This window comes from Dendroctonus ponderosae, unplaced genomic scaffold (assembly GCF_020466585.1).
Source record: "Dendroctonus ponderosae isolate FM_Combo_2020 unplaced genomic scaffold, Dpon_F_20191213v2 Dpon_F_20191213_4, whole genome shotgun sequence".
Classification (NCBI taxonomy): Eukaryota; Metazoa; Arthropoda; class Insecta; order Coleoptera; family Curculionidae; genus Dendroctonus; species Dendroctonus ponderosae.
In genome coordinates, this window is record NW_026018611.1 from 9,351,165 (window position 1) to 9,372,621 (window position 21,457).

The 21,457-nt window shown below is 32.5% G+C and overlaps 2 protein-coding genes across 6 annotated transcripts; one reads left to right on the plus strand and one right to left on the minus strand.

Moving 5' to 3' along the window:
- The first annotated feature begins 66 nt into the window (after positions 1-66).
- Positions 67-11,738, plus strand: LOC109544245 (two pore calcium channel protein 1). Of its 5 annotated transcripts, XM_019914329.2 has the most exons (17): positions 249-470; positions 4,896-5,000; positions 5,386-5,492; positions 5,781-5,988; positions 7,512-7,594; positions 7,690-7,909; positions 7,972-8,062; positions 8,130-8,229; positions 8,301-8,481; positions 8,532-8,750; positions 8,805-8,924; positions 8,985-9,153; positions 9,209-9,379; positions 9,440-9,628; positions 9,683-9,801; positions 9,887-9,993; positions 10,055-11,738. In XM_019914329.2, the coding sequence occupies exons 1-17, from the start codon at positions 329-331 to the stop codon at positions 10,223-10,225; spliced, it is 2,502 nt and encodes an 833-aa protein (XP_019769888.1). In that variant the 5' UTR covers positions 249-328; the 3' UTR covers positions 10,226-11,738. The 5 variants fall into 5 exon arrangements, with proteins under 5 accessions (XP_019769893.1, XP_019769888.1, XP_019769889.1 ...); XM_019914334.2 differs by lacking the exons at positions 249-470; positions 4,896-5,000 and adding an exon at positions 67-209; XM_019914330.2 differs by lacking the exon at positions 4,896-5,000.
- LOC109544248 (ceramide synthase 6) lies at positions 11,290-20,893 on the minus strand. The gene is made up of 6 exons (XM_019914336.2): positions 20,328-20,893; positions 18,079-18,199; positions 17,705-17,907; positions 13,148-13,388; positions 12,947-13,065; positions 11,290-12,856 (listed from the first exon to the last, which is right to left on the minus strand). The coding sequence occupies exons 1-6, from the start codon at positions 20,522-20,524 to the stop codon at positions 12,616-12,618; spliced, it is 1,122 nt and encodes a 373-aa protein (XP_019769895.1). The 5' UTR covers positions 20,525-20,893; the 3' UTR covers positions 11,290-12,615.
- Between the last annotated feature and the right edge of the window lie 564 nt (positions 20,894-21,457).

The window sequence follows — 21,457 nt, forward strand, 5'->3', positions numbered from 1 at the left end:
TGCTGTTTGCAGCCCTTATCATTATATTTAATTACACACTAGTCTAATGATAATTCAACAATTTTCCCATACTAACACTTGTTTGTTTATACCGGTCCATATCTTATCATTTAATGAAATTGAATGTACTTTGAAAAACTTGTATCGTTGAGACTTATTAACCTTTAACTTACATACCGTGTTTTTTGTTAGTTAAAATAAATTGTACTGTGAGTATATTCTGTGCTGTTGCTACGGTTGTGGTCAGTTTAACTATAAATTTTAAATATGTTGGATGAACGACCTTGTGCGATGTTTTTGGAGATATGTGTTTGATGCATAATGAAATATGAATTACAATTTAAAGGAATTACAATATATTAACAACAAAATGCCGTTGAATGATCGTTTGTTGTACAACACCTTCTTCATTAAGGATTATTCTGGTAAAAACTTGCGTAAACCTAAGCAGCATGTTATTTTTAAAGCAGGTAAGATCATAATTCTGTTAATGTATTTATCCCAAATAAATGCTAAAAATGTGATATTAACCCATGAATATCGCAAATATTTATCGAATTATATCAAAATATTTCTGTTTTAATTTTTAAAGCTCGAGTACTTACGAGAGGAAACGGATTTTTTGTGTTTTTTCTGTATTTAATACTGTAATAACGGCTTTACCAATATCCTTTATAAACCAAATGGAGCTGCCTGTTGATTTATTTCATAACTAAAATTTCAGATAAACTTTTTACACCACGTTTTGCTACTTATATCTACAGTGTGTCATTTTTTGGGTTTACCATTATAAATCCTATATTTTTTCGGATATTTAGTTCAAGTCTGGAACATTTTTTACATATGAAATTTAATTTCACAAATCGGAAAATATTTCGGTTTAACATCAAACCTTTTTTACTTTGTCTAGTGTAATTTGCTTTTAGTTAAAGTTAATTTTCAGTATTGTTTATAGTTATCGTATATTCATTTTCAGCGCTGTAGCTTTGCTGTAAACTTTCTCATCTTTATTATTTTACTTACTGGCCAGTTCGCGTTTGGATTTCTATTTTTTTGTAAAAAAATGTTCAAAAGCAATTTAAACTTAAAGTTCCAAACGTTGCGTTGTCGTTGAACTACACAAAAAATAAATAGAAACTTTGAAGTTTTATGGTCCTTTAGATCTGAAAGCATGCATTGGCCGACTCACACTATCTGAATTTTTAGTCATAAAATTATCCTCCGCATATACAGGGCGTCTCAGCGACGGAATAAAGTAAGTTTGCGCTTAAACGGTATTATGTCTTTCAAAACTGTAATTCTCATATTGTAAAGGAAACGTTACTTTGCTACTAATTACTAAACATATTGATCATTATACAGGGTGCGTCATACAAGGCGCAAAAAAGTTACTTGTTCTAATAGCACCCCCTATATTTCATTTATTTTTGAATTGCTTTATACATTTAAATTACTTTTTATTACTTAAACGAAAATTGAGGAAAAATTGGTTAGTTTTTTTAGTTATATTCGGCTTAAATGATGAATATTGGTATTTTCATGGTGCTGGTGAAAAAAGCCAAGAAATCGCTAATTTCGAATTTACCGTCTGAGAATTTTTGTCATATTTTTTCGGAAAACGCTTTAAAAAAAGTATCATAAAACATCATAAAAATCTTCAATAACTGCATAATTCAATACATTTTTTCCGTAACAATTTCTTCCCTATCAATGTGATAGGATCACGTGGATACATTTAAGTGCGTAAATCAATAGGTTTTAACTCCCTTAATATTTATTTTGTTTTTTTTTTGCTTAGAACTGCTACGAACATGCACAACGACGCCGACTGAAATGTTTGGTTCGTTTCATATTATTGTATTGCAGTTAATGTATAACATTGTCAAGTGGCAAGAAAAGAGACATATTTTTTTGCACAAAAGCTATGAATGTTACGAGATTGTACAAAGAGCAAGAAATTGTGAATATATTATTAGTGCATCAACCAAAAAAAAATGATTGCATCCACCAAATAAAAAGGTCTGGTAGTTTTTGTACCACGACACTTAAGAACTGGATTGTTTCATCAAAATATGAGTCTAACATAAGAACAAATTCACAGGTAGTTTTACCAAAATACATCGTACCGTTCTCCCGATATTTCCAAAAAAGATAAATTTTTTGAAGAACTTTGACCATCAATAGCAGAGGAGCCAGATTCTTTTTGTTAACAAAAGTTAGGTCAGATCGTCTTCTTTCGATCCAAAGAATATCGCAGTATCCTTTTGATCATGTGCTTACGCGACACCCTGTATACAGGGTGTTTGGTAAGTAGATGCATTCCTTTTAGGAGGTGCTAGTGCACGTAATTTTGGATATATTTCGTTAGCAGACCATGTTCCGAAAACTCTTAATTTTCAATCTACAGCGTGTTAAAGTATTAATTAAAAAATTATATTGTTTATTATTGCGGAAACCTCTTGGAATATTTTACTGAAATTGTGCAGACTTAGGAACTTAACAGCAATATATGTTTTGTAATAAAAATATTGTTTTTAGCTTCGCCAGTGGCGTGAGCACAGGGACGTCTGCAGATAATTTTAAATAAAAGAATGTTACGCCACTGATTATTCTAAAAATAAATATTTTTTTCAAGTTCCTGTTCAATTAGGAAGATAAGTGGTCTATTGACTTTTTGTTTCTACAACGCACCGTGTTTGAGTAAAAAATTAAAATCGATTTATTGCCCAGCGTAATCGGGCTTTTATTTAAAAAGTTGGCGCTGCACTAGTTATGGTCCCTGATAGAAAAAATGTAATAATTGCTGTAATTTAGAGTGTCTGAGTGACTTCTTTTTGCGTTTTTTTTTGTAATAAAACTGATACAATCTAAGTGCACAATTTTTGTTTTTATACTAAACCCTGCTTAATTACAACCCGATTAAGCTATGCAATAAATCGATTTTTTTGCCAGCCGGCCAAGAGACCATTTCTCTTACAAATTGAACAGGAATTTGAATCATTAGGTTTATAGCTTAAAAATCAGTGGAGTAATATTTTTTTTATTTATAATTATCTACAGTCGTGCCTGTGCCCCTGCCAGTGGCAAAGCTAGAAACAACATTTTTATCACAAACATATATTGCTGTTAAGTATATTAACGAAACATATCCAAAATCACTTGCACTACCACCCCCTGCAAGAAATGCATCTACTTACCAAACACCCTCTATATTATAACAGCGGACTGTTTGGCGTAAATAAAGATGCACACTATGTATGTATATATATTATTGTAATAAGCTTTAATTTGAAATTTGAGATAAATATCGCATAAGCGCTAAAAAATGTTGAGATAAAACTAAAAAAAAATTTTAACTTTGGACACCTTTGATCTTGTAAATAAAGCCATTGCAAACTTAGGTCCATATGAACTTTTTGCATTATTTTTATCGAGGAATTATTATATGTACATTATGTATAAATTAGAACTTAGTCTACATTATGTGTAAATTATGCAAGTCACAGTCGAATTACCCTGCAAATAATTTAAATTGCGATATATTACTTAAAAAAAAAACATTTAATAAATAAACAAAAGTCAACGGTTTATTATGAAGGGTGATTCATGACTCAACTGAACGAACTTTTATACTAAAGTTCTACAATAAAATGTACGAATTATGGAAAATTAATGAACTAAAAGAACCAAATTTAAGTCCCAAAATTATTGTAAGGGAAATAAAGCCTGTTAAAGATTTAAGCAAATAATTTAATATTAATATGTCTTGAACGAGTGAATATAATTTAATAATTAGATTAATTCAAGGGGTCTGTTTTTTTTTTATATATAAACGATAATTTCAGCTTTACCAAACTTTATCATTTGCAGGCATTTGTAGAGAAAAATTGAACCGTCCAATTTTTCGCCCCATAGAAATGTTTTAAGATTATTGAACGTATCACTGTCATTATATTTTTTAAAAGATTTTCATTCAAAAGTAACCAACATGCTTTTTTAATTAATTACGTAGGTTTATCGACAACTATTGATCATAATTTAAAGCTTACTTACAATTTGTAAATTCCAACTTTGTTGCTAGTTCAGTCTCAAAGTCGTTCTATTGGTCTATTTTTCTGCGCTCGCCGACCACAAGCGAAACGCGATTTTTTTAAATAGTGCAAATTTTATGCAAAATATGCAACTTATACACACACCATACCGTGAAACCAGCACTTGAATTTTCAACACTCATTGTATATGCCTACAAAAGTACGCTTTTGAAAAATTAAAAACGTCAAAACGTGACAATTTCAATAATGACATTGACATCAATATTTTTATTTATTACAACTTATGACTCGTGTTATGTCTTTAATTCGAATAAAAAATATTGTTCGATACGAGGGCGAAAATCCGTTTTTCGAACTCTTGACGGATTGACAACCTCGACTTCGTCTCGGGTCTCAAACGCCGTCGTCGTTCGAAAAACAACACTTTTCGCCCTTGTATCGAAAAATACAATTATTTAAAAGTGTTGTGGTTGTCGCCAAAGTATTTCTTTCTGTTACTTTAAAGTATACAGAGTGGCTCAAAATAAAGTTCAGTCAAGTTTATTTTTTTAATAGAATAGCCTGCTTCTTAATGCAGATTCAGGTTGTATTAACATTGAACTCGAAGTATTTTTTGTATAACATACTATGTCAGAAAATTCAATCGTTTTGGACATAACGGCATTGAAACATCGGAACGCAAGAAGTTTTTGCTGCAAGTTTGTGGACTATCCAACTTTGCCTAAAGCTTTGCCCACATTAATTATTAAATGACTTTCTACTTTTGGCTTTATTTGCTATATTGCTCCCACTGTGCGATTCCATTCCGTGTGATGATTCATCCGAATCATATGTTTCTGACAGTTCAAAAGGGGTTCATGGCTGTAACAAGGGGATCTCCTGATGATGATGGATATAAGCATTTTACAGAGGATATTAACAATGTTACCTACGGATCTGCAATCACGAGTAAGTCCCAATTGCCAAGTCATAAACAGGATTATGATAACGCTTATCATTGCTTTATTAATAAACATGAGAAGTGGGTTCTCTTGATTTAACATGTTACATACCTCGAATAGATCTGTACCTATTTTAATAATTATTAACCAGCTTCTTAGTAAGTCTTGTTTAATAAATGAGCAACAGGAACAGGTGACATAGGAGGATATCTAGATTTGAGTGCTTGTTGTGCGACAAACTTTCCATTCAAATGATTATGAGTAGGTGTTGTTGCATTCGGTAATGTTTCTCTAATGAGCGGATTTCAGTTCAGTTCAGATATATTCTCAATAACCGAGATTTGTATGTTAATGAGAATGTGGAAATTCTTTTACTATACTGTACATTTCAGACCCCATTGATGAAATGGGCAGCAGGTCAAGCCTATCCAGAGATGTGGATAGCACAGACATTGACCATTGGGAGATGAATTATCACGAGGCTGCTATATTTTTAGAGGTAGGATGCAACATGCCAAGCAATAAAAATCACGGGACACAACTTGAGAGAGCTTAGAATATAGACAAAATAGTTTGAGAAAATAATCTTCACCAAATAAATGAGATAACTGCATTGCAAAAAAACCAAATTGAAATTATCAACATGAAACACTGACTTAATAATTCCCCATAATAATTCAATAAAATTTAATTTGCTCCAATTCAATTTAATAACTTTGTTTACAAACGTACTTCTCTATAATTGTTCATTTATTAGACAATTCATTCTTCAACTGTTTGAATCTAGGAAGGTGAAAACAATGAAAAATTTGATTCACATCCAAGACACCCATCAGCACTTCCAGCATACCTTCTGGTACATAATAAATTGTATTATGGACTAGACTTATTTTTTTCCATGACATTGCTGGCACTTGCCTTGGTCGAAAATCCGGCTGTTGACCGGTTTGAATTACCAGCTATAATTCACAGCACTTTGGAATTGATTTGTCTAGGTAAGAGCCTGTTATATCAGGGAATTTTTCATATGTACGGTGTTACAATGGGTGATTATAAAGATACAAGTAATATTTAAATGAATAATACATACAAATGTTGATTTTAGTTGTTTGTTTATTAAATTGCGGCACTGCGTGATGAAATTTTACACTGGTCTAAACTGCTCAACAAAATCAACGTTGCACTAACAGATTTGCACCATCTTTGGAACTGGATAAATTTCTTACGATTCTATTTTCTCTTTGAAGCGTAAATAACTGCAATTATTTTTCGGTTAGTGCGTGTTTTGGCAGAAAATGAGTGCTTCAGATAAATTTTGTACAGAGTGGCGAATGGTGGTAAACGTTTCACATGCTCTGTTGTACAAAAAAAGTTTTTTTTGTACTTCAATACCACAGAGATTAAGATACATCTCGTATTTCGAAAAAAGTTTTTGAATTCTCCGCTCATCTCGTTTATTTACATAGTTGTCTAAAAAAATCCACTTTTTGGTATTCTAGTGATAGTTTTTTCTTTTGAACCGATTAGCAAAATCGTGTCGCTCATGTCGGCGCTAAAAATGTACATCAGACTTCAGAGGAAATCGCAATATACTGGGTTGCATATTAAATTCAAACAAATATTTCAAAATTATTCTCGTAACAAACATGAATGAACGAAATATTTGAAAGTGAAACTTCAACGAGTTAAAAATCTTCCAGAATTACAGATTTTGGCGGCAATTCTGATTTGGGTCCTTTTTGAGGCACTATCGAATCTTCAAATTAAATTGTCTATGAAGTTTTAGCTTCCATATGAGTTCAAGATCGTGAAAATCGGACCAAGAGCAGACCCAACCAAAAAGTTGATTTTTTGAGATCACCCTGTAAATATRCCTAAAAATACAATTGAAAAATTGTTTCAAGCTATTTCGTTTATTTGTGTGTTAAGATCCAACAAAACTTTTTTTTGCCCAATTAGGAGCATGCTGAACTTTCCGAAATTTTAYATTTTTTTATTTGCCACCCTGTAGAAAATTAATTTGAGATGCTTAATTTTCACGCAAACATTGACTAACATAAAACAAATGGGGCTAAATAACAGAAATAAAATTGCTTAAAGCTATCAGAATTTATCCAGCTTSAAAGTTAAGCGTAATCATAAGCSTKTCTGTYTATTAAAACAGGAAGAAGTCCCTAATATAAGWTCAAAGCACATATTGCGGGGRTGGATTWTATTAATAAAGACAACAAAAGCAGTTTACCCATCTCTTTTATTGCGATACTTTACATATCTAAATATCTGTTTTATATGCATGTAATGGAAAATATGCTTAATATGCACAGTTTTTAGCAGCTTTTGAAAAGAACAAAAAAAAACAATTCGTTGTGTTTAAAGTTTTACAAAAGCTAAATGTGTCTTTGACCGCAACTAAATTATTTTTTTTTAAATTGTATCTAACTTAATTATGAAATGCAGATGTGATTTATGCCCGTACTCAAACGTCCCGAGTATTTAGTTAATTATTTTCATTGTCCAGGCGTTATTGGAGTAGAATTGGCACTGAAACTGCGATGGATAGGATGGTCAACAATACTAAATCATAAACGAACAATGATTAAGGTATTACTTTTAATCTTTGTTTTGTTGTTTGAAAACCTTTATATTTACTTTTATCTTGTTGTATCTGTATCTCTTGTTTATTTGTGAATTTTTAGTGTATAACATTATTCATAATGGTAATTGAAGCTGTAGCTGTACTCGTGAGACAGTCGTCACATTTTCGAGTTACCAGAGGACTGAGGCCTCTTTTCCTAGTTGATACTAGAGCATGTGGAGCGGTTCGAAGATATATCAGACAAATTTTACAATCATTGCCTCCCATTCTTGATATGCTGGTATTACTATTGTTTTTCGTTTGCAGCTATTCTCTTTTAGGTAGGTCTATCGGGACCCTTAAATATAAATCAATTATCTATGACCCTTTTTGTGTCTTTCAGGATACTTCCTATTTAGTGCCCACGAAAACTTCTATTTTAAGACATTGCCAGACAGCTTTATAAGTATGTTCGTTCTTCTTACAACAGCAAAGTACGTATCAGAGCAGACGATTGGAATTATTTACTAGTTGTAATTTATCTGAACATTGTCATTACAGTTTTCCGGATGTAATGATGCCTTCGTACAACAAAACAAAGTGGAGCGCGGTTTTCTTTATTTCATACATATCAACTGTTTTATATGTGCTGATGAATTTGGTAAATATTTTCTTCCGACCAAAATGCACTATGATTGCCAATAAAGTTACTAGAATGTAAATTGCTTGTAGATGTTGGCTGTAGTCTACGAAACATTTACGGGAATAGAAAAGGATAAATTCAGAAAGTTGCTACTGCACAAAAGGCAAGCCTGTAAGTTGGCGTTTCGACTGCTGGTTAGCAGACAGAATCCAAATACTATTAGATTCAAGCAGTTCCAAGGACTAATGCGATATTTCTCTCCAAAAACTTGTATGTAAGATTAAACTGATTGGTAGCTGGTCTAATTCGTTCATATTCAGGCCAGAGGGATGTAATTCTCATATACCGTCAATTGAATAGTTCAGGAACTGGTTTATTGACTCAAGATGAGTTTCTGAACATTTACGATGCAATCAGTTTGAGGTGGCGCCACAAAGACCCTCCTGATCCTTGGTTTACTGCAGCTTGGCCTCCTTTGAGGACATTCTGCAGAAATGCAAGAGTGTTAGTCTCTTTGCCGTACTTTGAGTATATTGTTTGTAAGTGGTTACGACAGTTAAATGGTGTTATTTTGATATTTTATATTTTTTCAGACGTTTTGATAATTGGCAATGGTTTGGCCATGTTTATCAGAGTGATGGAATCGTCAGTAGATCTTGAAGATGGCGCGAGGCATTTTTGTGCGTCGTGGGATGCATGGGTGTTTTATATGCGTGAGTTTATTTCGTTACCGCATAACAATAGCAAATAAATATAACGAAATGCGCTTGCAGTGTTCTTGATCGAAGCATTAATCAGAATAATCAGCTTCGGTTGGATTGACTACATTTCATCTGGATGGAATACTTATGATCTGTCAGTAACTTTGTTAGCTATATGGGGATCAGTTTTGCTACTGATGTCCCCTGGATTCACTTTTGTTGTCATTTTACGGCCTTTAAGGTAATTTTGCCGATATATCTTTAGTTGAGTGAAACATGCAAATTATCTGTTATAGAATCTTGCGGTTGTTTAAACTGAAGAAGCGCTATAGAGACATATTTGGTACGTTAGTTTTACTGTCACCTCTCATGTGGTCTACAGCTGTGGTTATGATGGTGATGTACTATTTCTTTGCCATTGTTGGGATGGAACTTTTTGCTGGTTATACTTTGGAAAATTGTTGCTTGTTAGTAACCAGAAAGCCGAGCTGAGAGAGTGGTCTGAAACATTTAATTTTGAATTTCAGGAATTCTACTGTAGAGCCTTTTTACAAATTCTACTCCAACTCAAGTAACTCTGGAATTGCATACTATTACCTTAATAATTTTTCAAATCTCCTGACATCAGGAGTGACCTTGTTTGAACTAACAGTGGTTAATAATTGGTTTATTATTATGGATGCCTATGCTTTTGTTTCCGGTCAACCCTACTTACGGTAAAGATGATGCCATACTTTAGCAATTTTTCCTGGAATATTGCCTTGTTTTAGACTGTTTTTCATGATATTCTATTTATTCACAATGGTTGTATTGACCATTGTGGTGGCTTCAGTCTTAGAAGCTTTCCGATTTAGGATACAGTATAAACAGCAAACATCAAAGAAAGATGGTAAGAACACATTGTGCTAATTGTCACCCTCCCTAACATTTTTTTCCTACTATAATCTATATTGCGATTATTTTTATATTATCAGAGGAACTGATGCTTCACGAAGAAGTTATAATAGATTGGAATTCCCTACAACAGCAAATACACGATCCAAAATTACTTGAGTCATTGCAAATGGACTTTGTTTACGGGGTAAGCATGGTGCGCCCATAAAGCGCGAAGGTTTTTTACTTAAAATATTTTAACATGGCAGGGTGTGACTTCATATATTGGGCGTCGTGCTCGAACCAGAGATGTTTTGCAACGTCACATGTACATTACAGAAATCACACAGTGGCTTCAAGAAGCAGAGAATGAAGAAAGACAAGATATTAATAGTATTATAGAAGAAGCGCATATTAATGCCAGGTTAATAACTGCTTAATTACTTCCAAACAACCCGACTAATTTTGCATGTATTAGCTACCTACTATTGTTGCATTTTTAAGTTTTACTATGGAATTTAACATAGTTGAATGGGTTTTAATATTACATTGCTGTATAATCATATTTACTCACTCAACTAGACACAGTACCTATTTTTAACATTGAAGTTATACTACTTTCGTTACTACGTTTTCTGTTATATTCCAGTATAGTTTAGATCATGTCTGGTAGATGTCATATTTCATTTTGGATCATGACTCCAAAATGTTTTGAGTGGTTCACTTTGAAAGCAAATACCGGGCCCAAAGATGAAATATAAACGTAGTGAAAATATATCCTAGTCACCGAATAGTTCTAAACGACTTAAGCCCTTGAGATTTCTCGAGAAAACGAAATCAAGAACAAATTTGATATCTAGTGTGCAATTTAGCCAGTAAATATGATAATATACCGTTAGAACTATTAGGACCAAATCAGTGTTAGTTTAAAATATATTTTTAGGAAAATTGAAAGTGGAAATACTCATAAGACAAACTAACAGTTGCCTTACAATTTAGACACGAACACCTAGTTAGCGTGTTGAGTAGTTTACGCAAGCAACTAAGTCTTCCTTGCTTCTCATGTTTCTAAGTCATTATTAGATGGTATTTAACGCTTAAGCTTAATCCTATTCAAATTTACATTTTTTTAAATCCGGCTAGAACAAACAATTAGTTGACGAAAAACTTATGAATTCTGCGCATGTTATAATACGCTATAGTTTATTTAAAATAGGTCTCACTTTTATTCAATCATTCTGTGTCTGATTTACCAGTATTAATAATTTATTTCTCATTATTTTGTTTTTATATAATAATATAAATTATGTAAGTACCAACAATAAATATTAAATTGTGTTAAAGTATAATTTAATGGCCGCCGATGTGAATTACTCTGAAAAAAATCGGTCATTTACCCCAATTGCCCACATTACAGCATTTAATGCCGCAGAAGAATGTTGATTTTATTTCAAACATTAAAAGAACAAGGGATCAATATTTTATGGTTGAAATAAAATAGTAATGAGTTGCAGTTTTTTAATGAAATTTCAGAGCATACAAAAAGCACTACATGTTTATTTTCCAAATTTGTACATATTTATTTAATCAGTAGCAGTACATAATTTACAGATGTCTGCTAATTTATACATTTATTTAGCTTAGGACATGTATAGTATGTACACACATGCTAATTTTGACACAACCTAAAACTTCTATTTAAAACTGATTTATTAATGCCCTAAATCAAAGACAATAACAGATAATACTAAACAAAAATGTGTAATAACTTAAACATGTTTTCTTTGGATTTCACAGGGACATTAAACAGTAATTCCCCAAGAGTTGATTTCAGTTGAAACTCTACTTATATATAAAATTAATACCGAATTCCTTAGAAGTCTATTCTGCTGATGTATTTTGTATAATTAGCATAATGTGAAAATTTGTTAAAATAGACATTTACAAAAATGATATGACGTTAGTAGTTATCTTCGGGTTGAGTGAATATGCGTAAGTCACATACGCATAAAGCCAATAGGTTTTTCCAAAATAATTTGTTAGAACACAACATCTAGAACTTAATTTAAGACATTTTCATTCGCAAATATTTGACTATTATATATAAAATAATTAAGTGCTTTACTATTTTTTAAAGTATTGAATTGCAGTTCAATATGCAGAAAGTTTACTATTATGAAGCATTTTTCTTAGATTCTACTTTCTGTAGATCTTTCTACATTTCTCTATTGTTCCCAGTATTAAATAAGTCTTGCACAAAGCATTCATTCAAACAAATTTATTATTTATAGGAATATTTACAGACATTTGTTTCTTCACATGACACAAACGATAGTGATAAGTAATAATATAGGGAAATTGTGCGTTTGGAATACCGCTGTTATGCAATTCCGATATGAAGAGTTGCAGCGATTTAATACCAAGAAAGTACTTGGTTTTTTTCCAAAAAACTTTTAAAACGAAATTGATAATGACGCTCGTTGAACTTTTCAACTATAGACAAATTGAAGAAAACAGAACGTTATTAAAATAATCTAATTAGTGCAAGTAAATTATTATAAAACCCTCATGTTTCACTAAAGAAGTTGCAAACACAGGTATCTCAAAAAAAATTAACAAGTAACCTAATAAAACAATACGTAAATTGATGACGCCTACTCCAAGATACGTAATTAAACTGCACAAGGACTAAACATCTTCAAAAACAAGTTGTTATCTTATATTCTGATATAAGGTACCGACTTGGTGATATTTAGTATTTTTGACAAATGGTATGAACTTGTTACTTTATATATTTAATAGATTGTATTATATCTACTAAATCTACTTCTCACTGTTTTTTTTCATGAATTCGATTCGCTAAAGAGTTAGAATTGTTGGAATCTTCGCTAAAGTCGTCGCTACTACTTCTGATGTCTCCCTCCATCAATCCTGCGTTCAAAGAGTTGTAGGCGATTTTAAGAATGAGGTAAGTCCAAAATATATGGAGGACCAAAAGTACGCACAGCAAACCGTTGAAAATGTAATATGCCGGAAACAAGGGAACGATTTTTGGGGCTTCTATTGACGTGCTAAATAAATGAATGCATATGAAATATTTCCTATCATAGCATAGACGGTAGAAGTGTGCATATATTTTTATTATGCAAACAAATACTTACTTTCTTATTATCCAGAAGGGAAAAAATCCTAGCCTAGTGACTATCCAAAGCACAGTAAAAATGGCGAAAATAACATCACAGATCTTTTGGTATCCAGAATATTTGGTCATTTTGGCAGCCTAAAATGAACACTTCAATTGCAGACATCCTAAACGCACCTCAGAAACTATACGGCTGTTTTCTTTTACCGCAAAAGCTCACCTCCAAAAATATATCTGCTGAATCGTGAACAACCAACACTAACGTGCCCACCCTGAACACATTTACAATCCAGGAGAAGCACATCAGCAATATCGTTGCAATGTGATGTATGAACATCTGCCAAAAGTCCTTTCTCTTTACGTCGAAGAATTGAGAGACGCACAAAGACCAGTAGAATGCCATAGAGAACATATAGTACCACCAAATATCTGTGGTCACTGATTGATGAGGAAATCCATTCCTGAATAAAGGAAGAGTTTTTTCAAGTTCGTTGTAATAAATAACAAATAATTGCCTATAACATTACTACAGCTTAGATATAAACTGAATATTCAAGAAAAATAAAGCAAAATGTACACACAGTTGGATAACAACGTATGAATCATATTAATGGAAAGCTTCAAAGATTCACACTTGCTTCCGTCAACAGTCGATATTTAATTTTATATTTTATTTTCAACAAAATCGTTTGGTAACAATTTATAAAATATAAACTTTTTCTAAAAAAGTTGGTAAGTATACAGCGTGGTTTTTAGTGCGAGAGAGTCCGTAACATAGTTTCATGTAAAAGTTGTTGACGCACAAAGTGCGCACATTTTAAAAATATTTTATATGGAACAGAGTGTCTCAGAAAAGCGAGGCAAGATCAAAATGTATTTTTTTAAATAGAACTACCCATTTTTCATTAGCAGCAGCAGCATAGAATGCAGCTTGAAACGCTGCATATGCACCCTAAATTGTTTTTTTTTCTTACTTGTGACGTTGGCAGATTATCGCCATTTTAGAAAAATTTTGCTTAAAAACATGGTATCTAAAAATTCACTATAGAAACAAAAGAAAGCAGTAAGAGATACAAAAATACGTCTTTTCAATCACCTCAGATCCGTTAAGAATTCTATTGAACCAAAATATTAATACATTGTACATTGACACTTATTTCATAATTTAGGGTGCATATGCAGCGTTTCAAGCTGCATGCCATGAGCTAATCAAACATAAGAAGTTCTTTTTAAAAAAATACACTTTGATCTTGCCTCGCTTTTCTGAGACACTCTGTATCATATAAGATATTTTTAAAATGTGCGCACTTTGTGCGTCAACAACTTTTATAGAAAACTATTTTTCGAAAGTTCAACACCAACGGAAATAATGGACTCTATCGCACTAAAAAACCACCCTGTATATTTGCCGTTTATTATAATTTCACAAATACTACAATATCTGACTATGAAATGACATTCAAACAAGGCTACCTATTTTATTCTGCAATTATCGTATCTACAAATTTGTTTGAACAGTATTCCAAAGTTTCTTGAAAGGATAAATATATGGGCATTCTAAGTATTAGATAACATGCAATTGTTCTAAAATTATCTATTACGAAATGTTATTTCCAGTTAACATGAAATAAAGCTATAAAGCATACGTTGAAAGAATTTCACACGACTTTATTATACAGGGTGTTTCGAAATTAGGTTGCATAAGTTCAATACAAATTCAATTGTCAAACTACATATTGAAGTCAATAGAAATCAACCATTAATAACTAAAGTTAAACACAATATCAATGGGTATACCAATTCCGAGTATACCAAATTAAAAAATCAGTCTTGATGAGAGTTATCAGTGTCATGGGTTTTTCAATTTGAAAAATTTTATACACTGGGCCACTGTATCTAATCTGTCCTGTCTTATCTTTTAAATTGCGGATCGCCATTTTCTTTAAGCTTGATCCCAGTTTTCTTTCTAGCATCTCTTGGAGCGACTTTTTGCGACAAATAAGCCGAATGATCACGATCGCAACGGACTGTCTGGTGATGCTGTCTTTTCCTGGACAATTCTTCACTTCCTCTGGATAGATTATTGTCCGTTACACTCGTCGGAAAATCACAGTTCTGAGATGGAACTGAAAGCACTTTCCTTTGGGAAGTATCTTCTGAATATGTAGATTTATGGTCATTATTGGCAACACTTTCAGCGAAGTTGTCTGCGATAAATCGGTTAGTTGCAGCGTAAGTAGCAACCTCACGCTTTGAAATGTTCCTTTCAAAATAATTTATATCTGATTTTGGCTCAGCTGATTCATTCTGTTTCTTAGAGACATTATTTCTTCTTTCTCCTTTAAACTCTCTGCTCAAATTAGCTCTATCCAGAACGAGGCTTCCCGAACTAGACATTGTAGAAGTATTTGAGCAATTTCCTGACCGAGACGATTTTTCCGAATCCATATTGTCGGTTCTTCGATACTGCGCCGCTTGGCCAATGCCTTCGGCACTGGAACTTGCAGTACTCGATCCTGTAGAAAAACCCGAATCGGAAATGTCTCGTGAATCACTTTCCTTCTCATGGCCCTTGAACTTATGGAAAAAACTGCGGAGTCCAGTTTTTTCAAGAATATCCGTTTTTTTAGGTTGCCTACTTGCTTCTGGGATATAACCGGGAGTGCGTTTAGCAACTCTGTTTATCGTGTCTAGGCCTTTTCTTCTTAAGAGAAAGTCATCTTCAGATCTAAAATCAAGATTTCTTTCTTCTCTAAATGGCGCCTTTATCAAGTAAGATCTTTCTGAGGAATAAACCTGATTCTTTCTGTCAAAATTATTAACCACATTACCATTAGGTTTAAAACGGGAATGTTTATCTCCTTTCTCGGTGCTAAAGCTTTTCCTTCGATGATGTCTGTCAGAAATATAAGCAGGATGCCTTCGTAGAAACGCTTCAGAAGGTTCTTTACTTCCACTTAAAACGGAAATATCCTTTTTACGATAGGAGTCTCCGAAATTTAACTTCCGGAGTTGTTCAATCACATCATCTTGTAACTGTTCTTGGGATCGTGAAACTTGCAATTGCAACTTTCGCTTATCAAGAGTATTCAAGCTCTCATTACTCATGCATAGCTTTTTATGTTTTTCCAACACCGCATGGTTTATGGAGATGTTTCTTCGTAAATGGGCTGTTTCAGACAACAGTAGTTCATCGGATTCGAACTTCTCTTCTTCATGCTTCGTCCTGTGTACAAAGGACTTGGCACGTTTTAACTTTGCAAGCATTTTCGCCTTTTTCAACTCACTAAACTGTCACTGTTTCATTTCACTTCGCTACAGGTAGCTGGATAAAACACCTTTGTGTTTGTATTTAATTTGAAGCATTCAAGTTATGGAGATAAGAACCGCTTATCAGAGTGATAATTAACTTAATGGCATCTCGGTCATATCTGAACGTACTTATTTTGGGAAAAAATATCACGGGATTATAACGTATTATTAAATAAAAAATTACATTTGTATATGAACTATTTATTTTTATTATGATAGATGATTACTAGATATGGAAGTAATTTATGCCGATAATATTTGGTGTTTGTGTAGTTTTTCGGTCTTTATACAATAAACATAAATTAAATTCGTGCAATCAGATAACGCGTAGTACCTTGGCAATTCAATGTCTCAGTCAGAGATAATATTCGAACAATAAAAATGGCGAATATAACTTTAAAGTAATTACAATATACCTACCTACTTTGTAAGAAAACCGCAAATTTTGATAAACATTATGTTTTCTCATAGAAATGCAATACCTAAATCGTATTTCGGAACTTTTTTATTAACATTTTCACGATATTCATGTTATTGTGTTGTAGTAACCATAATATAATTCGCATACTCCATACCCATAAATGAATTTATGACCATTTGAACTATAAATAAATGTGACCTGCTTTTCGGATTTCGTTCAAAAATATTAACGATTGCTTGTTTTCCAGTGGTAACATATGTTAATTGCTCCGAACAGCATGCACCAAATCACTTATTTACCAGAAGGTGCAGGATAAAATGTAGCATTGGTTATTGAACTGTTTAGAGTTCAAACTAATAAAAAAACAGCAAGAGTTTAACACAGATACTGCAACTTTGTAGTGCAAACAGTGATAAAGTAGCAAGCAATGTCCTGTTAGTAATGGGCGACTCTCGATTATTTTAATGTTTATCATCTGTTAGCTAATGACTTTTCCAGTTCAATTTTTCTCAGGCCAAAATTGGATAGTTTAGTGCGTTTTTAGCACTTTAGTTTGAAGACATTGTTTATCAATTAAACTTCAAACGACCAAGTTCAGGTGGACAAATTACTATTAATATAGCGCTATAAAAATCCGAAATTTATCTGGTTCAAATAAGACTTGGTGAAAGATTCGCTTCTTATCCTATAGAATATTATAAGTAATAGATAACTAGAACCTAGAATTTTATGTAATTCAGCATTTAAATTCAGCCGTTAACGATTATAAGTAAATTAAGTATCTAAGAAAAATATACCATATGCATTAAGGAATTACCTTTTTAGATATAGATTAATTAATAATGCTATTCGCGATTATTCAAATTAATCATACGATCCGATAGCAGAGAGCAAATTCGTTATGAATTTTGCAACGTTTAATTAGTTATATGATAAATACACGTTTGTGTATCATATGATTAGTCATTTACATGTTTTTTACTATGACCTATATTATGCTCTCAGTCTTCGTCATTACATAAATGGTAATCGTTAAGTACTTACCAACATTCATTAATATCCCACAACCAAGGTTTATCCCATAAAACTGTGATGCCATATATAAAGCTAAATGTGTAATATGTACATCTCCACGCATTTTCGCAGAACTTTGTAAGGGTTGATGGCTTGTTTTGACCTTTTCTTAATCTTAGCCATCTTTCTACTTGCCGTTCTGACATATCCAATTGTTTCGCTAAACTTTGTACCTGAAATTATTATTCTAATTGTATTCTAGAGGTTGTTTTTGGTTTAAAAAATTGGAATTAAGTAGACAACATTAATCACCACACAAAAACATATTTCTGAAATTAATATTTTGATTCTCAAATAAATAGGTACTTTGAATAATACATATATGTATAAAGAAATATTAATACCTGTTTGTGTTTCCACTTTTTCGATTTGGCATATGTACTTTCTAGCAGGGGAATGGGCGGAGCTTTCTTAGGTCTACTACTCTTAATTCCTAAACTTATACCGACTGGAGCAAACCAATATCTGAAAAAAATTATTGAAATTTTAATTCGAATAATGGGTATGCCACATGCACTAAACTGTATTTGGGGACTTAAACTAAAACCTATAGTATCCTACCAAAAGATATTTTTATAATTTTAGAAATAATAAACGGACCTTCTGTAAGAGCATCAATCAGAAACTCTTAACTTTTACAAATTTAGAAGAAAAACTATGAAAATGGTTGGTTCTTAACTTAATGACTTGGTATTGAAGCAAACTGAGTTCGATCAACTTGTTTTGAGGTTTTGTACTTCTATTAGAACTGTAATTGATCAAGTTATTGCTTCAATATGTAGCATATAGTTGATAGAAAAATACAATGCACAATTAATTCAGTTTCTGAAAGGTATATATACCTTTATACCTAAATAATAAATGTAAGCAAGTATTGCTAAATAATTTGAAAAACAAAAAAAATTATTTTCCAAATTTATAAGATATAAGATCCAAAAAATATATTTTTATTGAATAATTTGCATGAAAACATCCAATTAAGACTATGTGAGGCAACTAGAAAAAGTTGCAAAAAGCATTTAGTTTTCTTAATTGCTAATAATGCTGGTGAAATCTGGTGATATGGTTATCACCATTTTATTAATCACGGTTTGTGTCTGTTCAAGATAACATTTTGTTTTTCAGAAACAAATAAAACGATGTCTCCTGACAATTAGTCACTGCTTTTAGTAATTCGAATATTCTTAAAACATTAGTTTTACTTCAATATCTCGTGTACCTCTGTAATAAGTACTTTACAACCGTTCGACATATTGAAAGATCCAATTTATCTGGCAATTAAGGTGAAGATCAGCAAAGGGGAAAGATATACAGCAAAGCTTTTAATTTCCACATCCGGTATCTAGAAAATCATGTGTTTGCGGATATCTTTTTATAAAGAACTTTTCTGCAAATTTTCCCCAATAAAAATGGAATTACTTTGTAAGTATAACTCTCCAAATGTTGAAAATGTGAACACTTTGAATTTAAATACATAGTACCATTACTCCTAATTGATTAATATTTTTCTTTACTCAAAAATATGTAAACTCGTAATGGGCTATGTGGTTTCTTCACTTTTGAGTATGTAAGTATGAGTATTAGAGAAATTTATACAGATTTGCATGGTACATTGTCTGAAGAAACACTTAGGTCCTTGAAAGTTAACAATATGTATAAAATATAATGAAGTGTTAGTTAAGGAGAACCATAACCATGTGATAGAAAAATAACCCTGAATCATCAACATAATCAGTAACAATAAATTACTTATGGTAAGCTGCAGTTCCCTTATTCTATTGCATCTACCCGATTTACTCTTGGAAACATTATTTGAACAGAACAAAGTCTGTTCGGCTGTTAGATTATTTAAAAAAATGTCTCAATGTACAGGGTGTAACACTAAATCGGTGTTTCAACGGTCCTACATATTTTTAAATGGAACACATTCCTTTTTTTGTCGTTGTTTGACACTCTGCTCCCCTTTTTGTATATATCTCGAAAATATCTGATTTGCTTTGAGTGTCCATTAAATAAATTATTGTTTTACTGATAAATGGAATCACAGCTTTAATATCCAAATTCAGCAAATTACTTTTCATTAAAGGGTTGCCGTTTGACATACATATTTGTTAAATTGATCTCTCAAAGTTACACCCAAAAACGATATGAAATATTTGGTGTAATAGATCTACTGTTAATGGAAATAATGATATTTTTTGTATGGATTTTTTATTTCATTTTATTAGCTTTCTCAGGGACTTATCCTTTTCGAAACAGTCCATACTCCATAATCTGCAGGTGTTACCATCTAAGCCTTAGTTAACTAGTCAATCAATCATTTAGTAAATGTTAGTAAATTCATCTCCCTAATCTTTTGACTCAGGGAACGAAGCTCTAGACTCATAGAGTGTTGTTTTCTGATTTTGAATTCACTCTTTACAGTCTTATACATCAATAAAGAAGGTAAGGTTTTCACTCAAATTGATATGTGTTTTCTTTTCTAGTTGGTTAGGCTTGCGTATAGATATTTGCCTGGTTAACGTATATAGAATGAATCCGACAATTTCGAGCTATGAGATGAATAGGGGGCCAAAAATCTAACCTCACTTACTTTTCAAATAAATATCTTATTAACAGGACCACCAAAGCCATGGGCAGGGGGTAGAATAGGTGTCTGTAGTCGGCATGCTGTACTTCCTGGCTGGATTCCGGTGCAATGTCGGCCCAAGTGGTATTTGGGGGCAACCAAACGTTAGGAGACCAAATTGTGTCAACGATTTTCCGGTAACACTGATAAATAGCTGCCATTGTACCCGTTACCTGCACAGGCTTATTTCGCAAATGTGTAAATCGAACTGTTCATAATCAGGGGTATTTTCACTTGAAAAACTGGAGTTTTAATCGGAAATAAAGCGACAGCGTTCCGGAAACACCCTGGCCCATCACACCACCCAGCACATTTTTGATTGACGCTTGAGCGGTTTGGAAAACGTGCTGAGCCGTAAACGGCAACTGTGTGCGTGCTCCAAATATTTAATTAATATATTGCGGTTTATTGACTGGCAAACTTAAATGGGATAGCATACAAGTATGCACTGAGTTTTACCTCTGGTTGAGTTAGAAAATGTCTAGAAATTAGAAAACAAAATAAAGTTTCAATTCGCGACTTTTGAATGTCAGGTATGAGCTTATCAATTCGAATTTAAACGTTGCCGCTTCCTGCATTTTCGAGAGTAACATGGATAACCCCTACCGGGGCTGGTTGGTAGGTTGACGATGAATCCCATAAAGTTTATAAAATATACAGGGTGTTAGTAAATATGTGCCACGAATCTCAGGGATGATTCAACATGGAAAAATAATGACAGTTTGGTTATGATTCGTTTTTCTAGATACGGGGTGTAAAAATTTGGTTTTTTGCTCCGAAACCGGTCGAGATAGGGAGAGAGATAGAGAGAGATGAAATTTGATGAGTTTTGAGAAGTTTTAATTTTTTTTTTTAAGTTTAATTAAGTTTAATTGCGCATAGAATGATTTCAATTTGAAAAATCATGACTGACGTCATGTGGTACTAGCTCTGTTGTGTTCCCACTCTTAGCACAAGGTGGATTTTGGATTTGGGCGTATCGTGCAGTTGTGGTGCTATTTTCCTGTCTGATGAATATAATTAAAAACTGGAGATGAGCTAAAGAGTTATTTTAAAATCACTGTTATAACTGTTAATGTGATTTTTAATTAACT